We start from the raw sequence: 27,060 nt of genomic DNA, 5'->3' as shown, positions 1-27,060 counted from the left end.
ACAGATGGATGGATGATGGCTGGATGGATGATGGATGGATGAATGGATAAATGGATGGATGGATGGATGATGGATGGATGGATGGAAGGATGAACAGATGAATGGATGGATGATGGAAGGATGGATGACGGAAAGATGGATGGATGATGGAAGGATGGAAGGATGAATGAATGGTTAAATGGATGGATGGAAGGATGAACAGGAGGTGAGTGGATGGATGATAGAAGGATAGATGGATGATAGATGGATGGATGGATATATCAATGAATGGATAAATGGATGGATGCATGAATGATGGATGATGGAAGGATGGATGGATGAATGGACGAACAGGTGGATGGATGGTGGCTGAATGAAGGGATGATAAAAGAATGGATGAATGAATGATGGATGGATGGATAGATGGATGGATGGATGGATGGATGAATGGAAGGATGAACAGGTGAATGGAAGGATGAAAAGGTGAATGGAAGGATGAACAGGTGAATGGATGGATGCTAGAAGGAAGGAAGGATGGATGGATGGATGGAAGGATGAGCAGGCGAGTGGATGAATGATGGAAGGATGGATGGATGATAGATGGATGGATGGATGATGGATGAATGGATGGATGGAAGAATGAACAGGTGAATGGATGATGGAAGGATGGAAGAATGGATGGAGGGATGGATGGATAGGTGAATGGACGGATCATGGATGGATGGAAGATGGTTGGATGGATAATGGAAAGATGGATGGAAAGATGGATGGAAAGATGGATGGAAGGATGGAAGAACAGGTGAATGGATGGATGAAGAGGTGAACAGAAGAATGATGGATGGATGGATGGATGGATAGAAGGATGAACAGTTGGATGGATGATGGAAAGATAGATGGAAGGATGGATGGATGGACGAACAGGTGAATGGATGACGAATAGGTGAATGGGTGGATGGACAGGTGAATGGATGGATGATAAAAGGATGGATGGATGATAGATGGATGGATGAATGGAGGGATGGATGATGGATGGATAGATGGATGGATGCTTGGAAAGACGAACAGGTGAATGGATGGATGATGTAAGGATGGAAGGATGGATGGATGGATGGATGGATGATGGATGGATGGATGGAAGGATGAGCAGGTAAATAGATGATGGAAGGATGAATGGATGGGGGGATGGAGAGTGAAGAGCACAGGGGTCCTCCTGCATCCCTTGCCACTCACCTGGATGTACAGGTCCACCAGCTCGCTCTGCCGCAGGATGTAATAGATCTTCCCTGCTTGCAGACAGGCATGCGCCTCCTTCTCTTCCTTCTGAAGGTCAATGAAAATCCCCAGACTTCCCTTGGTGTAGTCCAGAGTGGATCTGCAGGCCCTGGAATCAGACACAGGTATCAGAACAAGGGTTCTCATCCTCCTGGAACCAGTCTGCCTCCTCCCGTGGGTCTGGTGACAGATGAATCTGGAATGTGAGGACTGGGAACGGCCCTCTTGTGTGTGCAGTGTTCTGCTCTTCCCAGGCTGCTGGGAGGGCCAGGGTGAACACACACGGCATGGAAAAGATGAAGGACATCCTTCAGAGGGAATCGAGCATCATGCTACCCTGTGGCAGGAGGAGTGTGCTAGTCCATCTCCCCTGCCTCCCAGACATGGCCTGTGTCTTCTCCAGACGCACCAGGAACCGTTAGTGTTCAGGGGCTATCTGGGCCGATGGTTCTCAAGGTGTGCAGGCATCACAGTCACCTGGAGGCCAGTCCTTATAGCTTGCTGGCCCTGCCCACAGAGCTTCCGGCTCCACAGGCCTGGGGCAGGCCATAGAACTCCCACTTGCCACAAGCTCCTAGGTGACATGGATGCTGTTCTACTGGTCCAGGGACTACACTTTGAGAAGCATGGCTCTAGCACACTGGCCCATTTTCCTTCTGTGAACCTGAGACCAAGACTGGAGGCAGTCACCCGGGTCCCCATGGAATCTGGCTCCTTCCCTGCTCTCTCAGTAAGTCTGACACTCGAGGGGGTGTGACTGCAGCAATGTCACTGGGCCCTGTGGGTGGGGTGGCCAGGGCCATGGTTACCCCACCAGGTCAGGATGCTTGGGGGAAGCCGAGTAGGCCACATATGGGACGTGAGACCTTGAAACCCTGTCCCAGGGAAGCAGGTGACACAACTGGCTCTGTCTTCTGTGGGAGCGAAGCCACAGGTGGCTGGTGTGGTCACATTTAACGGGACAGATGAAGGCCAGGAGTGAAGATTCGGGCAGGCAGAGGTCAGAGGACAAAAGCCACCATAGTAGGAAGAACAGCCCAGAGTGCACGTACTGCCTCTGCTGGGGTTGAGATGACCTTTGACCCAACAAGGGACGCTCAAGCTGGGACTCACGGGCCAGCAGCAGCCCTGGGACGACCCCAGGCCCACCAGCTCAAAACATCTGATGCCAAGGAACCGAATGATCAAAAGGAGAGGGGCTGCTGGGGTCCTGGGCCAGCTTCCCTGTGCACCCCTACCGGCCCTGCCCGCTCCCACCTCCACCACTGCAAAGCCAGCCCTTACCACTTGTTGCCCAGGGACAGGTAGAGTTGACTGATGGTCTCCAGGAGCTGCCCCTCCAGCACCTTGCCGGCCACCTTGCGGGCCAGGGAGAGCTGGAGCTCATGGTAGATGACACACTGGGCCTCGCTGGGCATGACGCTGCTATAGAAGTAGCACAGCTGGTGAACGGCCCGCAACTGGCCTGGGCAGAAGACAAAATGGAAGACGTTAGTCTCCCAGCATCAAAGCCAGGCTGGCTGGGCTCGGAGGCCCCTGCGCTGTGCTTGCCTCTTTCACACCTCTGTGAGTCTGGGCCCCATAGGCGGGGAGACTGAGCGCAGACAGGCCATGCACCCGTGCCAGGGCAGACGCCGAGCACACAGTCACATGGGCACACCTTGGTGCAGAGGCTCACGGTAGAGTCCGGCCTTCTTTACAACTCCCAGGGCCGAGGTCCTGGCCAGGCTCGGCCCCTGCACCAGGCCATCTATTTCTGCTTCACAAAGCCCCTCTGGCCAGGACCAGGGCCGCCTTCAGCCTAAGCTGATGAGGCCAGGGGCACAAGTAGACCCTGTCGCACATGGAACCCTGAGAGAGCAAAGCCAAGCGTCATGTCTGCCACACACGGCATCATGTTGGCGGAATGGGGTTCAAAGCCAGGCCCTGGCGTTCCCACACATGCTTCTTTCATGCAACCAGGCTCCCAAGCCACAGGCTCACTGGCCTCTCCCAAAGCCAGGGCGCTGGGAACGATGGAAAGTTTCTGATTTTCTAGTGCCAGAAACATTCCGGAGATTAACACAGGAAACCAGGTACGCTGAATGGACATCTGTTACACACGCCACCCAACAACAGCTGAATACACAGTCCTCTCGAGCACCCAGGGGACATTTCCCATGACAGACCATGTGCCAGGCCACAAAATGAGCCGCAGTGAATGGAGAAGGACTGAGACCGAAGCAGAGGTGTTCTTCAGCTGTACTGGCACAAAACTGGAAATCAACAGTGAAGGAAATGTGGGAAATTCAAAAATATGTGGAAATTACACACTCCTAAACAACCAGTGAGTCAAAGAGACCATCAGGGAAACTGAAAACTAATTTGAGAAGAATGCAAACAAATGCACAGCCCGGGCCAGCGCGGTGGGTCACGCCTGTCATCCCAGCACTGTGGGAGGCCGAGGTGGGAGGATCGCTTGAGTCCAGGAGTTTGAGATCAGCCTGGGAAACATGGTGAAATCCCATCTCTATAAAAAAATAAAATATAAAAATTAGCCGGGTGGGGTGGTGCATGACTGTAATCCCAGCTACTCGGGAGGCTGAGGCATGAGAATGGCTTGAACCTGGGTAGAAGTTGCAGTGAGCCAAGATTGCACCACTTCACCATACCCTGGGCAATAGAGCAAAACTCTGTCTTAAAAAAAAAAAAAAAATAGCACAGTGTATCAAAAATTCCAAGATGCAGCTAAGGCAGTGCTGAAAGGGAAATTTATAACTGTAAATGTCTACATTCAAAGAAAGAAGAAAAATCTCAAATCAAAAACCTAACCTTCCACCTTGAGAAACTAGAAAAATAATGAACTAAACCCAAAGCAAATAAAAGGAAGAAAATAATAAACATGAGAGTGGAAATGGGAAGTAAAAATACAGAGAATGGAAAAACAAAAGAGATAATCAACAGAACCAAAAGTGGGTTTTTTGAAAATAATAACAAAATTGACAAATCTTTCACCAGACTGACCAAGAAAAGAAAGATGGACACAAATGACTAAAATCAGAGACTGAGCCCCATGGCTCACGCCTGTCATCCCAGCGCTTTGTGAGGCCGAGGTGGAAGGATCGCTGAGGCCAGCATTCAAGACCAGCCTGGGGGAACATGATGAGACCCCATCTCTAATAAAAAGAAATAAATAAAAAATTAAAAACCCAAGTTTCTAAAATCAGAAATGAAAGAGGAAACATTATTGCCGACCTGACAGAAATAAAAGGATTCCATGAAAACACTACGAACAACTGTAGACCAACAAATCAGACCATCTAGACACAACAGCCAAGCTCCTAGAAAGACACAAACTACCAAAAGTGACTCAAAAATGACCCCAAGTAAGCATGTGGGGTAGCAGCCCCGCCCTCGGTCTCCTCGACCGTTCAGCGCAGGGTGGGGAGATAGGAAAGCATGATCCCCGTTCCCTGGCCTGCATTTCCAAGTCTGAATCCCCCAGCACCCTGGGGAGGGCCTCACAGGAGGAGGTGCCACAGGCTATTGTGCCAGGAGCCACGGGAGGCTGCAGTGGGGGTTGGGGCGCTGGATTCCTGGAGGGTCTCCTTCCAGTCAGGGAATGCCCCTGGGGAAGAAGCCTGGGTCTGAACCCCCCACCCCTCCTTGGGCAGATGTGTGGGACCGGGGCCCCTTCACACGGTCCTTCCCAAAATCTCATCCCTCCTAGGGCCAGGAGTGGGTGCCAGGCCTGTGCTGGGAAATGGGCAGATTTGGCCACAGCCCCTGGGGCTCTGGTCCAGGCCACAGGAGGCACCTCTGAGTGGTCTCACTATGCCATGACAAAGCGCTGCAAGGCAGAGGGGACCCACAACAGTATCCCTTGTCTCGGCCATTTCCCTGGACTCAACTTCCTCATCTATCCTCTGCGGCCTAGATTTCAGACAGCCCTGCCCACCTACTATCCATTCACTGCTCAGTCTGCAGTGACTGTTCGATAGCACTCCATGGCTCCCCAGTGCTCTTGGGGAAAAGGCCAAGCCACAGCCTGAGGCCCCAGGCCCTGCTTAGCTCTCCAGAAGAGCTTCTCACCATCCAGCACCCAATCCACCCACTCCTAACTCTGCACCTCCCTGCATAAGCCCTGCTCACTCACCCCCGCTCACACCCCACTTATCCCCGCTCACACTTCCGCTCACTCACCCCAATCACACCTCCGCTCACTCACCCCTACTCAGTCATCCCCGCTCACACTCCCACTCACTCACCCCCATCACACCTCCAATCACTCACCCCCACTCACTCATCTCCACTCACACTCCTGCTCACCCCCACTCACACCACCACAACCCACTCATCCCCGCTCACACTCCTGCTCACTCACCCCCATCACACCTCTGCTCACTCACCCTTTCACTCATCCCCGCTCACTCTCCCGTTCACTCACCCCCACTCAATCACTCCCACTCAATCACCCCCACTCACTCACCCCAATCACCCCCACTCACTCTTCCCCGCTCACACCCCCTTCATCCCCGCTCATTCACCCCCACTCGCTCACCCCTGCTCACACCGCACTCATCCCCGCTCACACTCCCACTCACTCACCCCCATCACACCTCCGCTCACTCACCCCCACTCACTCACCCCCGCTCACTTACCCCCACTCACTCACCACCACTCACCCCCACTAGCTTATCCCTGGTCCTTCACACAGGCTACACCACCAGGCCCTCCCCCACCACCTATTACTTGACTAAATCCTCTCAACCCTCTGGTCCCAGACTAAAGAGGCTTCCCTAACCCGGGGCCAAGTGCTGGCCCGCCATCACGCCACTCACCCTTTTGTGGCTTCTCTGGCCTAAAGCTCACATTCCCACGCTCAGTCCCTGCCACCCGAGGACCCCACAAGCCCCATTTGTGGGTGGGGCCTGACACACACAGTGCACAACAAGCTGCTTTTGCATGAACTGCTCTGCGGCTTTAGGCAATCACCCGCCCCGTGTCCTCTGTGAAGTGGGATGACAGGTGCGCAGGCTGCCAACATACCAAGCAGATAACACAGGCACAAGAACCGGCGTTCACAGCCTGGCTCATGGAGGGGCCCCAAGTCCCAGCTCAGCAGAGCCTGCCTTGATCCCAGGGTTATGGCTAGGGATTCCCAGCACGCAGGACTTTCCGTGCTCAAGGCAGCATGGTCCCGGGGCAAACTGGGAAGAGCTGGCTGCCCCAGTAGGGCAGAGGGCCTGGCCCTGTGTGGGAACCGCCTGTCTCCAGGGCGCTTGCCAACATCTGCTGCTGGCCATGACTCAGCACTTTCAATGGTGGAAAAACCACCACTTGTTTCTGAATCACAAACCCCAGGTGTGCCCTGACCCGAGTGGCCCCGGAAGGCATACAGGAGGAACCGGGGCACTCACTCTCCACATGGCCCATCTCCACAGCGACCAGAAGGGCCCACTCATAGTAGCCCTTGCCCTGCTTTTCCGGGCCCTGACGGGTGCAGAGGTGGCCCAGCCACAGGAGCACATAGGTGAAGTCCCGGCCACACTCCCTGCAGGGCAGCCTCGATAACAGCCGCACGGCCTCCAGGAGGTAGTGCTGGGCCATGCTGCTGGCACCCGCGTGCAGGCACAGGGTCCCGAAGTTGGCCAGCACCACTGCCTGGTTCCTCCGCTGGCCCAGGTCCTGAGCTGCCCGCAGGGTGTGGTAGTAGCCCTAGGCTGCCTGTCTCGTCCGGCCCAGCAGGGCAAGGGCTACTATGCCTTCAGAGCCATGTCTCTCTCTTGTCATCTAACCCATTTAAACTCTCCTTTCAAACTCTATGCCAGACCTAACCACTTCTCACCTTTCTCATCATTTCCAACCAGGTCCAGCCCTCATCATAGCTCTCTGGGTTACTGCAAAAGCCTCCCAATCACCAGGCACAGTGGCTTATGCTTGTAATCCCAGTACTTTGGTAGGCCAAGGTGGGTGGATCATCAGAGGTCAGGAGTTCAAGACCAGCCTGGCCAACATGGTGAAACCCCTCTACTAAAAATACAAAAAATTAGCCAAGCATGGTGGTGGGTGCCTGTAATCCCAGCTATTCGGGAGGCTGAAGCAGGAAAATCACTTGAACTCAGAAGGCAGAGGTTACAGTGAGCCGAGATCGTGCCATTGCACTCCAGCCTGGGGGACAAGAGCGAAACTCCATCTCTGAAGGTTTAAAAAAAAAAAAAAAAGCCTCCCAACCTACCTGTCTCCTTCCACCTTTCACCCTGCCCTGCATTCTACCTTCCACTCTCAAACATTTCAGAAAAAAAAAAAAAAATTATATCCACAGAGAAAGAAAGAGAAAGTAGAAATGGGGTGAAATGTTTGGGGAATCTGAGGGAAGAGTATATGGGAATTCTCTGTACTATTTTTGCAACTTTTCCGTAAGTCTGGATTATTTTGAATTCAAGAGTTAAACAAAGAAAAAACAAAAACAAAACACTGTCTCCCTTTGTGAACCCATCCTGTCTTTCCCCTGGTAACTGAAGGACGCTCTCAACTAACACATCTATTTTTTCATGAACACTAAAAGAACCCTTGCCTAGTTTTCACTTTCTGTACTTGGCAGTAGAATTTCATATATATGTGTGTGTGTACATATATGTGTGTGGTGTGTGTGTATATACAAAGAGGGAGAAATATATATGTGTGTATATATATATAAATATATATTGTAAATTTACAATGGTAATGTGTATATATATAAATATATGTGTGTGTGTAAATATATATAATACATACCCCATAGCCTGTCCTTAACCAGTTTTAAACTTAGTCGGAAAAACACATACCTAAGCAGAGAATTTCAAAATAATATGATGAATATTTTGATCGAGGGATGTGTTGCTATGGAACATGCTGCTAAGACACAAAACCTCCTAGATGGGGCAATGAATGAATGAAGTTTTGCACCTATAGGCACCCCCTCTGATATCCCCTCAAACATTTATACGTATATGCATTTGCTTCCCCTAGGACCCCATTTCATAAGGGTTAGTCCTAGAGCCTAGCGAGTTCCTACTACAGCTGGCAAACATATGCCATTCAAGAAACAGTGGCTGAGTGAATGACGAGTTAAGAACCATTTGTCAGCCAGTGCTCAGTAATACAACATGCACTGGTATGGAAATTATATTTTTGTTGAAAGCAAGGGCAGGATCACAAAATATCTTTCCACAGAAAGCAAACCTCAAAAGCTTCTTTACCCTAGTAAAGCACGTTCTAAGAAGCTCCCCTTATATAAAAGAAAACCTCCTCATTCGTTATCAATGGCATGTAAACCTAATAAGCCTTCACCTCTGATGACATCTCTTCCATCCCCAGGGCTAGATGAAGGAGGTTCCGGAAACCCTGGTAGTTGTGAAGGTGGCCCCCAGCTCTGACAGTCTTGAACCCTGTGGGCGCGGGGGTCACACAGCAGAACAACAGAGGGAAGCATCATCAGGCTTCGAATATGTTTGAACCAGAGATGGCAAATAGGCTGCAGCCAACTGAAAACACCAGAGATTCATGGTGGCCACCTGAGGGGTTGTGCTCTTAAAAAACAAAAATTAAAATTAAAAATTAAAAAATTAAAAAATGAAGGGGTCAAGAATCCATCAGGTCTGACTGAGACGTGTATCAGTGACTAACACCCCATATGGCAAAAGTACTCCGGTGCGCTTTGGGTACTCACAGCTTCAGCAGTATTCAAAGGCGTGTGCTTCCCTAAGACTAAGTCACAGGAATACCCCCCCCCCCCCGCAACACTGCCAGGAGAAACGTCTAACATGGATTTGGCTAGAAATACAGTTGTCTTTAACAAATTAACACTGAATACATCCTGACTTATTAGAGCCTGCGAGAATGACATTCTCAATGATAACAGTTATCACTACAATCTCCAAACATCTGCGATCCTGCAAGGAGGAACTGTGACAGCGCAGGCCACGTGTCCAGACTGCTTCCCAGACTGCCTGTTACAAAATAAAAGAAATGAAATCCCCCCAAAAATGTCTTCACTCACATTTAGCCAGTTGTTCCTTTGTGTGCATCTCTGTGCTAAAATGGCCATTCTTCCCCACAGCCTGAAGTCATACGCTAAAATCAATGAGACTCACATGAAGCCAGAAACGTGCAGATGCCAAGGAAACCAACACAAACGAAATGGGCTGGAGAGTGTGGCCAGGAGGATGGTACTTCCCAGGAAGCAATTACTTCATCTCTGCCCATGAAGCAGGCAGCTGTCACTGTCCCCCAGGCCCATGCCAGCCACTCGAAGTAGGTTCTAACCCAACTACCTCCAACAATCAACGTAAATACACCACACAATTGGCTTCTGAAAGGACACCTTGCAACCAACAAGAAACTGTAAGCACAACTTTGAAAAACTGTGCAACTAAAATCCTTGGGAAGGGATCAACACTGCCACATTTTGACTCAAATACTGTTTCGTGGTAGCACTGCAATAATTCACTGAAACAAAAGAATGAATGAGGAACATTATATAAATGAATATAAAAGAATGAATGAAGAATGAACATTATATAAATGAATGTTTATATAGGAATCAGAGGAAGCATGACTAATCATTTAAAGAAATAGGTCAAGAAACTGCTAGGTTCAGATGCTACCGTGAGACACTGTCAGGGCCTTAGGCAAATTCACTTCTCTTGGTCCTGTTTCTAGGTTCATCAAAAATCAGCTTTGGACTAGGGAATCTGTTGCTTTCCAATGCCTTCCTTCTGCGATTCCAGCCCAGATTTTAGGACTGCTCTCCCACTTGGTATATGAAAGCACTTTCTATGTGTAATAGCAAGAGTACATTTCTGTGTTGAATGCTGTTTGGGACCTACTCTATGAGGCAGAATATCATCATGTAATTTTAAGCATGACGACAAGGCGCACTCTAGATAAGAATAACACATAAGACGTGGCCATACACCTGCGCGTGCCTGGCAAGGAGATAGGGAAGTCTCATTTAATGAAGCCGGGGTACCTGTTGCACCTTAATATCCTCAGTCCACATCAAGTTCACAACGTCCTTCTGACATCCAACCACAGGTATCACATACTTTTCCACACTTTCCACCCAAGATTGAAATATGCAGAGCACCGTGATAAAGACGCCTCCATCCCCAGCATGTGGGCTCTCATTCTGTAGAATTACATACTTTCGGGGCAAAATGGTGACCAGGTTGTAGCGGCAAGCAAGACTGAGCTCCGTGGGGACAGCAGGCCCTGCAGCAGCCACCACTCCTGTCGCCACAGTCTGATGCAGCTGCAGAGAAGCTGTGGCTGAGGCCATTCACTTTGTGAGAGAACCGCACAGGAGGGAAAAGCTAGGGAAGGTAGGGAAGAGGGCAATGTCAGGCTTCTGAGCCCAAGCCAAGCCATCGCATCCCCTGTGACTTGCACGTATATGCCCAGATGGCCTGAAGTAACTGAAGAATCACACAAGAAGTGCAAATGCCCTGTCCCACCTTAACTGATGACATTCCACCACAAAAGAAGTGAAAATGGCCGGTTCTTGCCTTAAGTGATGACATTATCTTGTGAAATTCCTTTTCCTGGCTCATCCTGGCTCAAAAAGCTCCCACACTGAGCACCTTGTGACCCCCACTCCTGCCAACCAGAGAACAACCCCCCTTTGACTGTAATTTTCCTTTACCTACCCAAATCCTATAAAATGGCCCCACCCTTATCTCCCTTCACTGACTCTCTTTTAGCACTCAGCCCGCCTGCACCCAGGTGATTAAAATGCTTTATTGCTCACACAAAGCCTGTTTGGTGGTCTCTTCACACGGACGCACATGACAGGCAGGTGCAGAGCCAGGGAAGGCTCTGTGATGAGAACAGAAAGGAATGCGCCTCCCTGTACACACACTCGGATTTTATGACAATGTGGGTAGGGGGCTGAACTGGATGCCTGAGAACATTCCTCCAAGTTCCTTTGCTGATTTTCTAAATATTGGTGTAAAATCTGAACTCAGAAAGTTTTTTTAAATCGCTTCAATCAACATCTTTGTCTGGTGCTCAGCATCATGTCTACATGATCATCTAGAAAACCAACTTCAGTTCTAAGGCTCACGTCCTCCTACAAAGTGCCAGGGATTTTACAAGGGAATGCACTTCTCATTCGCATCAAGAACACACATAACTACCATTAAAGAAATGCTTAATTTGCTTACACAATTTTTTAAACACCCAGATTTGAAATACAATAGAGAAGACAACTTTTTGATAGCTCTGCTTTGCAACAGGGAACTGCAGGTAGAGAAAATAACCTGCCCTGATTTCTAACCAGCCAACCACCTGTCTTCCCTGGCTGCAGTAGGAGCAATCTTCCTGAGCTCAGGATGAAAAAGAACCCAGCTGGTTAAGGGACAGATAGTCATCAGTTCTCAGCAGGCCTCCCGGGTCCCAAATCCCCATGTAATACGTGGAAGTAAAAAGCTATCAATGACCAAGCATCTGAACGCTTATCTCACCTCCCCATCTGCTTCTCCTGCCATACAAATATAAAATTAATAAGCCTGGTATTAGAGAACAGAGTTGGTGCTGCATCTGTCTTCCTAAAATTACGGATAATTACCAGCCCACAATGGCTTCTAATCAGATTTGAGTGGTCCCTTAGACAGGAAGCTAAAGTGCCTCAGCCCTAAACTGAGAAGAAAACTGAAACTGGAAGGCTCTAGGTTTGATTTTTTCCCCCTTGTTCTAAAGTTGCTGTTCCCAAATCTCCATCTACTGTCTTGTTTATAAAATGTATGAGAAACAAGGAAATTTAAAGACACTATAGAAATGGCCACTTTTTCTAGGTACAAATTTTGTGAACATGATTTTCAGCTGCTGGGCTTTTTCTCCACAAACTGTGAGCCTGGGGTACATTTTCTCCCTCGTGGTTACACATTCAGAGTCAGGGAAAGTGGTTTTAGCAATAAAGAGGGGAGTGCAGTGAGAAGTGACCGGGCACTGAGAAGGGCAGACAGGGACTCTACCTCAGTGGCCTGCAGCATTCCTGGGCCTCGGCCTTTACTTTTCTATCTGTACAAGGGATCTAAAGGCCCGTGATTCTAGGCCACGACAGCTCTTCATACACACATACGCAAACATCACACGCCTATGTGAAAAGCTGTGACACTTGGCTGATTTCCTGAAGAAGTTGTCTTGTATCATTTCTACTCAAGTACTCCACATCCTTCCAGACAAGTATCAGAGGATGATGGGCTATCCCACAGCAATGTGTGTAACCTCTGCTGCTTACGATCCCCGTTCACATAGCATTTTCCAAAAGCATTTGGTGTGAAGTGACAGAAGAAAGAAGAAGAAGGTTCTTTCAGCTCATTCATTCATTCATTCATTCAACAAATATTGACTGACTATCTACGTGCCAGGCACTGGTGATATACCAGGGAACATATAGTTTTGTAGGTAGAGACAGACAACCAAAAAGCATGTTCAAGAGTGATCAATGCTGTAGAGGAAATACACTAGGAAGCAGGAAGAACAATACCCCAACCACCCTACACTGGGGTGACGCTAGCGTTACAAAACGGAAACAGCGGCCGGGGGCGGTGGCTCACACCTCTAATCTCAGCTGTTTGGGAGACTGAGGCAGGTGGATCACCTGAGTTCAGGAGTTCAAGATCAGCCTGACCAATACGGCGAAACTCTGTCTCTACTAAAAACATAAAGATTAGCTGGACGTGGTGGCACACACCTGTAATCCCAGTTACTCAGGAAGCTGAGGCACAAGAATCACTTGAACCTGGGAGGCAGAGGTTGGAGCGAGCCGAGGTCGCGCCACTGCACTCCAGCCTGGGTGACAGAGCAAGACTCTGTCTCAAAAAAAGTAAAAATAAAAATAAAATGTAAACAGAGAATAAGATACCAAAAGAAAGAACATGAACGATTAATTGTAACAAAAGCCTTTGTAAGCTGATACTTTCCTTCCTGGATCCTTGTCCCTTACAAATGGAAAAACACGGCGGGTAGGGGTAGCATCAAAATGATGGTGATGTTTTAAGATGGCTTTGGGTTTCAGATGTCTGACAGACATACTCATGTACTTCAACGAGAAAGCTCTAGCTCTATAAGCCATCTGGGCAATGGTTTAATGTCTTTTTTTTTTTTTTTTCCCCAATGGGTTTTTAAAATACAGGAAAACATGTGTGTTTATTTGGCTGCTCTGTGCCCGCACACGTGCAAACTGTGCTAACAGGTTTTTCCATTTTTTGCTGAATTTGCCAGCTTGCCATAAACAGGCTTCCATGTCTTAATTGTCTATAAATAGCACAAACACCCAAAAATGCAAATCAAGACAAGCTGTTCCTTCAACTGCTGCTGCCATGATGACAGCGAGCGACAACTGGCCAAATCAATACCTGGAGACTGAAGCTGTCCGGCAGACAGCACAGGGCCCACTGCTTTTCCCATAGCATTTAAAGAAACAAGCGGAAACGGCTCTCCACACAGGACAGACACGTCCTTTGTCCTTTGAATAAATGCTGCCAATGCCCAAAATACTTTCTCCATCACACTATCTATATAGAATTCAAGTTCCTTCCAATACCATAAGTAACGCCAGTGATAGACTATGTTTAGCCATCATGACCCATTAGCATTCCTTTTCCTCTAAAATGTTGAAATAATAACATTGAGTGAGCACTCACAAGGTGCCAGGCTCTGAGTTTGATCTCGCTGAGTTCTCATTGAAATCCGGTAAGATCAGTACCATATTCTCTCATTTTTCATAGATGAGGAAACTGAGGCATAGAAAGGCTAAGTAAGTTGTCCATGGTCACAGGTTATTTAGGAACTTTTCTCCAAACTTTCAAAAGTTAACTACTACCACTATTACAAATGAGTTTCTGTTTGTTTGTTTTGGTTTCTTTTTTTTGAGACAGGGTCTTGCTCTGACCACGCTGGAGTGCAGTGGCGTGATGATGTTTCACTGCAGCCTCTACTTCCCGGGCTCAAGTGATTCTCACACCTCAGCCTCTCCAGTAGCTGGGATTACAGGCATGAGCCACCACACCTGGCTAATTTTTTAATTTTTATTTTTTGTAGGGATGGGGTTTCACCATGTTGCCCAGACTGGCTCCGAACTCTGGGCTCAAGAGATCCTCCCAGGTCGGCCTCCCAAAGTGCTGGGATTACAGGTGTAAGCCACTGTGCACAGCCCTACAAATGTGACTTGTACAAAGTCAGAGCAGTGAGCAGGAAGAGAACAGAGACTTCGGCGAGTCTCCTGGCTGTTGCAACACCATATCCCTCCTCCATACCGTAATGTGTCTGCACCCACCAAGCTCCTAGACGTTGAAGGCAGGCCAGCTCAGAGACGAAACAGAGTCAAGAAAGAGAAGATGCAGACATGCGTCCTGATTTCAGCTCGAGCGTGCATCTCTCCCCTGCAGCTGCACAGGCAGAAACCAGGGGCCGTGAGTCTGAGGCAGTGTGTTTGGTTCCTGGCAGGTAATCTTTTGGGAGACCATCCCATACAATTAGTGTTACACTTCTCAAAAAGGAAGTGTGACTTTTATAGAAAAATCGATTCCATTTGGGAGAAAGGTCTAATAAAACCCCAAAGGGTAATACAACAACAAATTAAATTCATCTGTCCAAACTGAAATCCCAAAGCCCTCTGGGCACACGGCTGCTTTTCTGAGCTGAAATTCAGCTCCAGCTGAGAAACAGGTCAACTTTCCTAAAAAGATTTCTTTTTCACATACCTTCAATAAAAATTCCTTTCCCTCACTTGTCATTTTCCAGATTTAATGGCTCTGTTGGCCTTCCTCTTATTTAGACCATGAGCACTGACTTCATGTCTGCTATGGCCGGGACTCCAAGGGAGGCACCCTAGGGAACACAGATGACTGCAGCACAGCGACACCCTCAAGGAGCACACACGGGGAAGGCAAGATGATACCATCGCAGCCTTCACACACAAATGAACTTGGCATCCATACCCCGTCCCATTTCTAGAAAACAACGATGCTGAGTCAGTAACATTCACCGAACAGCCTGCAGTGTGGAGGCAGGCACGAGGGGGCTTCAAGCGGGGAAGAGCACCTTCAGAAGGGGGCATGCAAGCAACGTGGAGGCAGGAGACACCCCCACGAACAAGGGCCAGCCCGGGGGCCTGCAGAAATGCCCATGCATCTGGGAGGGAGAGAGGACAAGATACTTAAATGCTCCAAAATGAATAGAAGCCTCCCAAGAACCTCCCCCAAAATGGGGCAGGAATTTACAAAAGACCAAACCGAGCATGCGCAGTTACTTGTGCAGGGTGCCACCAGAGCGAGCTATCCAGGAAGAAACAGGGTCACTAGAAGCCTGAGCTTCTACTCCCAGCTCTGCAACTCATTCACCCTATGACCTTGGTGAAGGCTCTTAGCTTCTGTGAGCCACAAGAGAATCACGGGAAAACAGAAGATATGAAAACTGCTCTGCCTTTTTCACAGAACTGCTGAGGGAATAAAATCAGATAATGGATTTTTAAATTCTCTGTGAATTACAAAGCAAAATACAAACGCAAGACATCATTCTTACCATTAACAACAGCACTGTCAAATTAAGAGCAGAGTTAAGACCACAGCATTTTCCAACCCCCCGACTCCTGAGAGAAATAGTGAGTCCAGCCGATGTATTTGGGCAACCCCAGTATCTAGGCTTTGAGAACTTCAAACAGCTCATGAACTCTGACAGTATCACTCCAGCCCAGTGCTCACTAAGTTCTCCAAGACAGCCAACTGACAGAAAATACTACAGCTTTTTCAGCTGGGCTTGAAGTCCTCCAAGCTCACAGCACAGCTCAAAAATGAAGAAGAGGTTTTCTGCCACTAGACTCAAAAGCTGGCTTTTGTAGATTCCCATAGAAAGAACATTCAAGGCCAGGTGTGGCGGCTTATGCCTGTAATCCCAGCAATTTGGGAAGCCGAGGCAGGAGGATCACCTGAGCTCAGAAGTTCAAGAACAGCCCTGGCCAATATGGCGAAGCCCCATCTGTCCTAAAAATACAAAAATTAGCCGGGCATGCTGGCAGGCACCTGTAATCCCAGCTACTTCGGAGGCTGAGGCAGGAAAATAGCTTGAACTCAGGAGGCTGAGGTTGCAGTGAGCTGAGATCATGCCACTGCACTCCATCTCAAAGAAAAAAAAAAAAAAGAAAGAGCATTCTTTTTTGCTGATGTTAAATTTCCTGTGCTAAACACAGAGAAATCATGCAACACTGAAATCCTGAAAAACATATCATAAAAAGCATTTAGTGACTGAAAAGGCATTCAGTATAACCTGTAACAGTGAGTTCCCCTCCTCTTTCCAGCCAGCTCCACTAACGCTGTGACCCTTAACAATGCTTTCCCTAACACAGAGGAAAATTAATAGGACCGCTTACCCCTCTCAGCTGACAGCTAAACCAGTGCTTCTCCCTGGGCTCACTAAAAATGACCTTTACCCAAAACCAGGCTGCAACGACCCTGTAGATGTTGACTAACAATTTCAAAATTCCCATATTCTTTGTCCACTCCTAAGGAAGATGAACTAAAGCCAGGTGTCTCCAAGTCAGTACTAACAGAGGCCTTAAACATCAGATGGCCCATCCCCTTCTTTGACAACCGGGGGATCTAAAGCTGAGCTTATGGAAGAAAACAGCCTGTTTAGTAACAAAGCGAAAACCAAAGCCTAGTCACCTAACCTCTGGTCCAGAACTCCTGTGACAATCCAGCACCCATATAGGATGAGTCTCCCTAACCAGAAACTCTGAAATCCACAACTTTTTCAGTGCCGATGTGATGCTCAACGAAATGTTCATTGGAGCAGCTCAGACTCTGGATTTTTGAATTCAGGATGCTCAACCAGCAAGGATAATACAAATATTCAAAAATCCAAAAATGTAAAAAAATCTGAGACACTTCTGGTTCCAAGCAGTTTGGATGAGGGATATTCAACCCGCATTTTTTTTTTTTCCCTCTAATGAAGAAAATTAAAAACGAGGCCCGAGCAAAGTCATTCAATCCATACTAAAGTCATTCAATAGTTTAATTAGTACCCATTTAAAGTTAAGTGCTACCCACAGATATTTAAAAGGATGAAAACATACATGCCTACAATCCCAGAACTTTGGAAGGCCGAGGCGGGAGGATCACCTGATGTCAGGAGTTCAAGACCAGCCCGGCCAGCATGGTGAAACTCCATCTCTACTAAAAATGCAAAAATTAGCCAGGCGTGGTGGCACACACCTGTTATCCCAGCTACTCGGAAGGCTGAGGCACGAGAATCACTTGAACCTGGGGGGAGCACGTTGCAGTGAGCTGAGATCACACCACTGTACTCCAGCCTGGACCACAGAGCAAGACTCTGTCTCAAAAAAAAAAAAGTAAAAAGAAAATTAATTTAAATTGTGTTTTCACATGGAGCCCATGTTCCCAGAACACAAGCCCTGCTCTATGCTCCAAGGGCACACAGGATGCCCCTTTATCTTAATACTCACCATATTCCATGGCAGGCATTGGCATGTGTCTGTCCATCACACTAGACTTCCTGTGCATGAGGCAGGGATCATATATTATTACCTTTCTGTCCCCAATGTCTGGCCTAGAAGACACTCAGTAAATGATTCCTGAACTAAGTCAGATACTAAGACATTTTAAACTTGTATTAACAAAATTGATTCAATAAGTCTGCCAATGCAGCGTTCATACCACACAGCTTAAATCTCAACCTGCGGATTTATCTTGTGTTCTGCTAGATTATCACCTATTAACATTCAGGAGGCACCTAGTATGTGCTGGGCATTACTAATTGCTGGGGACCTAGCAGTGGCAAAACAACATTCCTTGTTCAAAGAGAAGTTCTAGTACAAAGAGGAATAGAAGGAACAGGCTAGATTGATGAGAGAGCTAAGAAAAGGACAGGGTGCCATGGGAAGCACCTGGTCTTCTCTGGATGGTACACAGTTAACGAAGTCTGAGTGCTTCGTACAGCATAAGATCATCTCCTCCAAAGAAGCTAATGAAGCTTTGATTCCCCAGTACCAGAAGACACCAGAAAGGTGCCCACAGCCACATGCTTAGTGTACGAAGTGAAACCAACTAAACAAACAAAGCTCCAACTTCCAGAGGCAACGGTCCAATTATGAAATCCTCTGGCTATGCTCAATTGAAATTCAAGGTATTCAAGAGGCCAATATTTAAGTGATAAATTAACCCAACCACTTAAAACTAAAGTAGTCTTTGGTTCAAGGGGTAAGGGTATACTACATTTTACAAATTTATTAGCTCTTAATATTTACATTTAAATATGATGATGGTGTAATAATAACTTTACTGAGTAGTTACTATGTGTTAGGCACCAAACTAAGCACTTTACACACACATTTGCACGATCCTGTGAGATGATAATGACCCCTTGTCATCCCATTTCATAGATGAAAGTTAGGTTAATATAAGCTTAAAAACTTGCCCAAATGACACAGCTAGTTAGCAAAACCCAGGCAGCCTGACTCCATAGGCCTTGTTTAAAGAAGTAATATTTATAAACTGTCCAGCGCAGCAGTGGTACAAACAAGAGTTCAATAAACGCCTAAAGGGTACTTCACACCCAAAATCGTTTCCCGCCAATCAAACTACACTTACTCTGGTTCTGCACAACCAACTGTCAAATTATTGTTCCATGAAGAAAAGGTGGAATGGGTAGAGATCAGAATAGAGTGAATAACTGGTAAATATACTTCATGACAGGTAGTAACAGGATGTGGCATTTAGGCTATTTCCACATTTGTTTGCATAACACTTTTTCACAGTTCTAAAGCACAAGAACCATTCTAAGCTAGTGAAGACATAAAGCATGTCTATGATCCAGGACTCCAATTCACTGTGGATCGGTGGATCGCAACCTTTACGGTATATCAGAACCACCTGGGGGTTTTTAACAGCACTATAGCTGCGCAGGCTCCATTCCTGCAGATTCTATTTCAACTGGTCTGGAGTAAGCACGCGAGCTTTTTTCACAGTCCCCTAGATGCAGCTAGGTTTGCAAACCACTGTCCAAGTTGCTCTCACACTTCTGCTCAGTTCAACACGCACTCACTGAGATTCTAAGCACTATGAATTGGGCTAAGTTAACAAGTCAGGCTCCATTCCCTAATAATATTGGCAAAGAAATCAATATCAAAGATTTATTCCAGTCCAAACCAAATAAATTGCCGGGTGAAAAAAATGCCCTGGCATAGTTTGCCACACAAAACAACTTCCTGTATCTTCCCAGTCAGTAGCCTAGAGACTGACTTTGAGCCATGAGAATTCAGAATCAGGGGAAAATGCCAGTCTGAGGCATCTGCCACACTCCTAGCACACCCCCAAAAGCGCCCAGCTACATTTCACATCCACTGTCCTAACAGGGGTCGAAATAGGGAAGAGCAGTGCAATACAGAAAACAGAGCCTGCTGGGTGCCAAAAGACTGGGAAATAGCAGTCCTAGCCCTGCTACCAATCGCTCTGGTCACTTCTCTCTGGTCCTGGTGTGGCCAACAGTTACACGAGAGGGTGAGGCATAAAAACACAGATGTCAGGCAAGCTCCAGCATCCAAAATACATAGAAATTAAAAAACATTAAGGTGATATCAAGGAATGTATGCCATCAACCAGAAAAGTAACTGAAATATTCCTTTTCCCATTCTTAAGAAATCAAAAGTGGAAGCAGAAAATTGAGCAATCAGCCTACCAAGTTGACTGGGGCAACAGAATACACTCACGGATTCTGTTCACAACATCGGGGGTGACAGACCAAAAGGAGAACGGCAGAGCGTCCCTCTCTCCTCTGTCCACCCATGCCAGCAGCACGTGAGTCCGTCCACACGCAGCGCCCAGTCTCCTGTTCCACTGACGCCAGCGTCCACTCTCCGCAAGCCTACTAAGTGCCACATGTGCTATGATGCTCCCTCATCTCATCACCATAGACATCCCTGCTGGAGGTGAGTATGTGACAGATGAAAATCACAGAGGCCTAGGGAGGTTGAGAACTGCATTCCCACTGCGATGAGGGCGTGCTTGAGAGGGACCCCACGGCTGGGCTCTCCATGCCGCTCTCCTCAGTAATCACTCCCAGACCAGAGCAGCGAGGGGGAATTTTCTTCCTCTCACTATTTTCAGCCCCTTGGCTGACACAGCATTCCCCAGAAATCTATTGAGTTCTGGCAGCTCTGAGGCCACAAAGCCATAAACGCAAGGGACACACAGCCCATCTGTCTCTAACGGGTCTTTTACTTGTCATGCTGGTCATTTCTAAGAGAAGATGGGTTAAGAAAGACTTGGCAAGTTACCACGAAATGAATCCTCCACTCCTCCCTGGGGGAAGGCTGACTAGCCAGCAGTCAGGCCGGCTTTCTTCCCCCACTCCCTGCATTCCTGTCCCTAAGGAGCCACAGACAATCCCACCAAATATAGGCAGGGGACAGCCGCCTCCTTCCTACAGCTGGAGGGGGGAAGGGTCCTCTCGGGCCTTTCTAACTGCATGAAAACCAAACTGGGAGTTGTACTGACTCGGGCCTCACCCATGTTGCAGGCATGTACAACACAGGTGCCCAGTGGTATCATCAGGCAGAACTACGAATGTGCTTTCCATCGTTTTCATACAATGATTCCAGAACCACTATCCACACAGCTCCACTTCTCACACATACGACGTGCTTCACGGATTGCACAGCATGTTCACCATGCCCCTCATCCGCTCCTCCCAGCAGCCTTGTGTGATCCCTTCAGTATGCTTCCTCATCTCCATTTCTTAAGAAATGGAGTTTCTGAGGTTATGAAACCAAAACTTTCCCAAGAACATCCAGCTAGTGTTAGAACCAGGATATGAGGGCTTCTGATTCTAGAACCAGTATTTGTGCCACTGTTCCACATGGGCCCCTCCAGGGATTTCTGCCTGATCTTAAAATGCAGACAGCAAATCTGTCTCTCTACAGTCCTGGGGTTCCCTATAGACAAGAAGTCACACTTCTAACAGAAAGCTTATACTTATTTGGAAGGCTACCTGGGATATTTCTTTTAAGTTAGTTTGTTCATGTTTTGGAAAGATTGTTCCAATGGCAATGCGGGGCATGAAGTGTGGAAAGGATTCCATGATGAGGCAGAGAAACAATTCGGTGGCTCTTACAACAGTTCAAATGAGGCATGAGGTGCAACTAGAAAGGACAGAGGGAAAATGCATTGGAAAGAAATGCAAAATGAAATCCACTCAGACCCAGGATGGAAAAAAGGGGATTAAGCATGATGGTGGTTTCTAGTTTGAAAGACTGATGAACACGGATGTCATTAACTACTGCAGAGTGGTATCTGGAGCCTGGGTGCACCAGTTTGTTTAACCATTCACCTGCTGAGCAGTCTCCGGGCTGTTTCGTTTCTAGCCTTCATAAAGAATGCTGCTATGAACAGATACATAAAGGCTTTTGTGTGAACATAAGTCTTCATTTCTCTGGGATAACTGCCCATGAATGTGAGTTTTGCATCCTATGGCAATTGTACATTTAGTTTTTTAAGAAACTGTCAAGCTGTTTTCCAGAATGGCTGTGCCATCTTCCATTCCCACCAGCCAGGTGTGAGTGATCCCGTTTCCCCGCATCCTCACCAGCATTGGCCTTGTTACTACTTTTTATTTTAGGCATTCTGATAGGTGTATAGTTACGTGGCTTTAGTGTGCCTTTTTCTGATGGCTCATGATGTTGAACAAATTTTCATGTGCTTATATGTTATCTGAAATATCTCTTCAGGTCTTTTATTCATTTTCAAAGTAGATGGTTTGGTTTCACTGTTGAATTTTGATAGTTTTTTATATATTATAGATATGAGTCCTTTATCAGACATGTGGTTTGCAAATAGTTTCTCCTAGTCTCTATCTCCCCTTTTCATCTTTATTTTGCATTTTACATTTTAGTCCATAATCCATTGTGAGTTAATTTTTGTGCGAGGTATGAGGTTTAGATCAGAGTTCAGGTTTTTTTCCTATGAATAATCAGGTAGCCGTAACTTTTTTAAGAGACAAGGTCTCACTCTGTCACCCAGGCTGGAATGCAATGACAAGATCAGAGCTCACTGCAGCTTCGACTCCTGGGCTCAAGTTATCCTCCTGCCTCAGCCTCCTGGAGTAGCTGGGACCACAGGCAGGTGCCACCATGACCAGTTAATTTTTTTAGTTTTTGTAGAGACGGGGTCTTGAGCCATGTTACCCAGGCTGGTGTGGAACTCCTAGGCTAAAGTCATCATCCCACTTATATGGGGCCAGGCAGTGGCACATGACTGTAATCACAACACGTTGGGAGGATGAAGCAGGAGAATCACTTGAACCCAGGAATTCCAGACCAGCCTGAGCAACAGAGGGAGGCCCTGTCTCTGCAAAAAATTTTAAACATTAGCTGGGCATGGTGTTGTACACCTGCAGTCCCAGCTACTTGGGAGGCTGAGGTGGGAGGATCTCTCCAGCCTATGAGGCTGAGGCTGCAGTGAGCCATGATCGCACCACTACACTCCAGCCTGGGAGAAAGTGAGATGCTGTCTCCAAAAAAAAAAAAAAAAAGCTAGAGCATCACCCATATTAAAGACAGGTATTGTTTTCTTGAAAATTTAATTACAGTTATATAATGGACATGTAAAATGTCCAGTTTGAAAGCTTGAAAAATATATAACTAAGTACTCTTACCTTAAAATTCTGATTCCTACCTAAGGTAACGCATACTGTTTACATAAGTATCACAATGCCTGGACAACAACTAAAAATGTGTATGAGGGAGAAAAATGAGCATGTATGCCTATTAATTGAGGTATATTTCCCCCTTATTACATAAAAAAGTCATCACAGCAAACCCCTGTGACTGTATCTAAAGCAAGCCTACAGTTTTACTTCTCTGTATTATAAAATGCAAGGCTAAAATTCAAATACTAAACATTTTCTGAAGCCAAGGGTAGTTTACTTAAAATAAATGTCTAGGGTCTATATCAAAAATATGAAAAAGCTAGCTACTTCATAGCCATTCCAATCTAAGTTCAGCTTTTTCTTTTTTAATTGACACATAATTTTGTGCCGTACATATGTATAGAGTACACATAGTGATGTTATAATACATGTAAGGTATGTGATCAGTGTACTTAGCATATCCACCATCTCAAACATTTATCATTTCTTTGTGTTGGTAACGTTCAATACCCTTCCTCCAATTATCTGGAACTATATATATATATATATATATATATATATATATATATATAGATATATAGATATATAGATATATAGATATATATATATTTTTTCTTTTGAGACAAAGTCTTGCTCTGTTGCCCAGGCTGGAGTGCAGTGGTGTGATCTCAGCTCACTGCAACATCTGCTTCCTAGGTTCAAGCTATTCTCCTGCCTCGGCCTCCCTGAGCTGGGGTTACAGGCACCCACCACTATGCCCGGATAATTTTTGTATTTTTAGTAGACATGGGGTTTTACCACGTTGGCCAGGCTGGTCTCAAACTCCTGACCTCAGGTGATCCACCAATCTCAGCCTCCCAAAGTGCTAGGATTACAGGCATGAGCCACTGCGCCCAGCCTGAAACTATATATTCTTGTTAACTATAGTCATCCTATGTTATAGAACACTAGAACTTATTCCTATCCAGCTATAATTTTGTATCCTTTAACAAATTTCTCCCTATCTCCCTCTTCCCCCACCCTTCTCACCCTCTAGGATCCTCTGTCTACTTTCAACTTTCATGAGATCCACTCTCTTTTGCCTTCCACAAAGGAGAACATGTGCTGTGTAACTTTCTGTCCCTGGCTTATTTCATAATATCTTCCAGTTCCATACACGTTGCTGAGAATAACAGGACTTCATCCTGTGTTATGGCTGAATAGTACTCCACTGTGTATAAAGACCACATTTTCTCTATCCATCATCTGCTGTTGGACACCGAGGCTGATTCCATATCTTGGCTATGGTGAACAGTGCTGCAGGAAACACAGAGGTGCAGATGCCCCTTCGACAATGATTTCCTTTTCTTTGGGTATCTACACTGTTGTGGGACTGCTGGATCACACTATAATTTCATTTGCAGTTTTCTGAGAAACCTCCATACTCTTTGCCATAGTGGGTGCCCTAGCTTACTCACTCTTATTCTTTTTTCTCTATGAGACAGAGTCTCACTGTTGCCCAGGCTGGAGTACAGGGGTGCAATCTTGGCTTGCTTACTGTAGCATCTGCCTCCCGGGTTCTAGTGGTTCTCATGCCTTGGCCTCCCGAGTAGCTGGGATTATGGGCGCCCGCCACTGCACCTGGCAAATTTTTGTATTTTTTAGTAGAGATGGGGTTTCACCACGTTGGCCAGGCTGGTCTTGAACTCCTGGCCTTAAGTGACCCGCCCACCTCAGCTGCCCAACTGTGCTGGGATGTCAGCGTGCGCCCCACGCCCAGCCAGCTGCTCTAGTTTACACCCCCCTACAGTGTGTAAGAGCTCCCTTTTCTCCATATCCTCGCCAGCACTTGTTATTTTCTGTCTTTTCGATAATACCCATCCTAACAGATGAGATGATGCCTCACTGCGGTTTTGATTTGCATTTCTCTGATTATAAGCGATACTGAGCATTTTTTTCACATATTTTTTGGCCATTTGTATGTCTTCCTTCAGGAAATGTCTGTTCTGTTGGGTGTGGTGACACAAACCTATAAGCCCAGCACTCAGAATGCTAAGGCAGGACGACAGCTTGAGCCTAGACCGGCCTAGGCAGCATAGCAAAACCCTAGCTCAAAAAAGAAAAAAAAAAAAAGAAAGAAAGAAAGAAATATCTGTGTCTGTTCAGCTTTTTGACCTCCAAAAATTAAGAGTCCATTTTGGAATCGGACGACCTGCCTGATTCAGAGACAATCTGTGTTTGATTCTACTCTGCTACTTCCTATGTGACTTTGGGAAGTTCCCTTAGCCACTTTGAGCTCAACTTCCTCAACATTAACCAGGAATAAGTACCACCCGCCTCTGCTGGTTAACGCTGAGGACTGAAAGGAGAACCTCCACAACGCCACTTGACAATGCCACCTTGAGGTAGCCCCTCAATGCGGGGCTGGTAGGATCATCTGAAGCCAAATACAACTTTCCTTTCCACTGTCCCAGGCTCACTCTGCATGCGATTAGCAAGGAATAGCGAATAAAGGAAACCAAAATAATTGCTTAATTTTTAAAAAGTCGGGGTGGTGGCAAAATAGGAGGGAGAGGAGGGGAAGGAAAAGCAGCCGGTCACCAGTTCTACTCCAGGGCTCATCCCCAGCCTCCTCACTCAGGAAATCACCATTCCCCTCCTCCTGGGGAGGGGTACTTTCTCCGCTGGCTTCACCTACAGGGAAGGCACTGCCACAGGTGTTCAGAAACCAGGAGCACCTTGAAATGGGCAATGTGCTTTGGGTAGGAGACCTACAATTTCCCCAAAGAAACCACGGCACAAAAGTGACCCACATAGGAGGGACCAACTGCTGTAAACACTTGGTGGCAAAAACTGATGTCATACCTTCTGTACAGGAGACACACACCCAGATAAAACTTGCCAAAATAGCAGAGAAAAAAATACAGCAGACATCCAGTGCCATTCTGTCACAGAAATATTTATATCCCAAAGCCAGGGACCTCTCTGGAACACTGTCTTTATTTCCACGTTTCATGGAAGATGTTTGAGTGCACTCACGTGTGTCTCAACAAACTTCCAGTCCCTGCTCTAAACCCTGTGGCTCCTCAGCAAAACCCAAAAACAAGTATCAGTTTTCCTTCCAAATGGGAAATTTCCTGACCTAGCGAAACCAGCATCAAATCCACTTATTATGAGATAGCTGATTACAGGCGAAGCCCTCTGGTCCAGGATGACTCCCCTCCTGCAGGAGCGGGAAGGATGGGCAGAGCAGTGGCCTGCCAGACCACATCTCCAGGCAGTTTGAAACCATGGCTGCTCAGGTGAGCCGTGATAAAAATCAAAACCAAGTATCTCTGAAAAGTGTACATGGCAAGACCCAGACCTCGGACCAGACTCAGCCGAAATGGATGTTGCAAGGTTTGTTCAGAGACATCCGCTCCATGCCCCCTCTCCCCGGGACCTCCCTCCTTGCACTAGGGTTCCAGGGCCAATGGACCGCTCCCTTACCTCTAGCCCAGTGCATTTTCAGGACCAGCTCCCAGACTGTACCAGACCCTGAAATGTATTCGCTGAATGCACTCTTTCTTGAAATGATCATAAATCATCTGACTATAACAACAATTGTTTTAAAAGTGTTCTCTCTCTGTCTCTCAGGAATCATGCCTTGAGTTTGAGCAAGCAGCTTTGCTTCTCTCTACTGCAATTCTATCACTTGCACAATGTTAACAATTACTGTGTTCACCCATAGCATTGTTGTAAAAAGCCTTAAGACCCACTTCATGTAGCCTGCCTGGAGCACAGACCCTGTCACATGGTAAATGCCCATTGAAGGTGAGTTATCTGTAGCTATTATTACCTGCCACTCCAGCGAACAAAAGGAGTCGATCAGGTCTCATCGTATCACCATGAAAGGATGTCCAGGTAGACTGCGGAGTGGGAGTAGGGGAACTCAATGTTTACCAGGTACTATTTTGTTTTTTAGAATGTGTACATGTATATTTGTAGGTACACTGGAAAAGATCTGGAAGGAAATACACCCAGTGTTAATAGTGACTCCCCAAAGACACATTCATCCAAACACACAGGAGAAAAACATTCACTATCTTTCTGTCTTCCAAATCATTTGAACTATTTCCAATAAGCATCTATGGCTTTTGTAAAGTT

The 27,060-nt window shown here is 46.8% G+C and overlaps 1 protein-coding gene across 1 annotated transcript in view; it reads right to left on the bottom strand.

Moving 5' to 3' along the window:
• The window catches only part of LOC135964672 (SH3 domain and tetratricopeptide repeat-containing protein 1), a 160,055-nt gene that overhangs the window by 106,093 nt on the left and 26,902 nt on the right, over positions 1–27,060 (bottom strand). The window contains exons 3-4 of the mRNA XM_065518879.2: positions 2,536–2,716; positions 1,210–1,360 (exon numbers count right to left, since the gene is read on the bottom strand). Coding sequence (XP_065374951.2) covers positions 1,210–1,360; positions 2,536–2,716 — 332 coding nt within the window. The remainder of the gene's footprint in view (positions 1–1,209; positions 1,361–2,535; positions 2,717–27,060) is intronic.

Source organism: Macaca fascicularis, chromosome 8, assembly GCF_037993035.2.
Source record: "Macaca fascicularis isolate 582-1 chromosome 8, T2T-MFA8v1.1".
Taxonomy (NCBI): domain Eukaryota; kingdom Metazoa; phylum Chordata; class Mammalia; order Primates; family Cercopithecidae; genus Macaca; species Macaca fascicularis.
The sequence above is the reverse complement of the archived record's forward strand: the minus strand, read 5'-3'. Positions and strand labels throughout refer to the sequence as shown.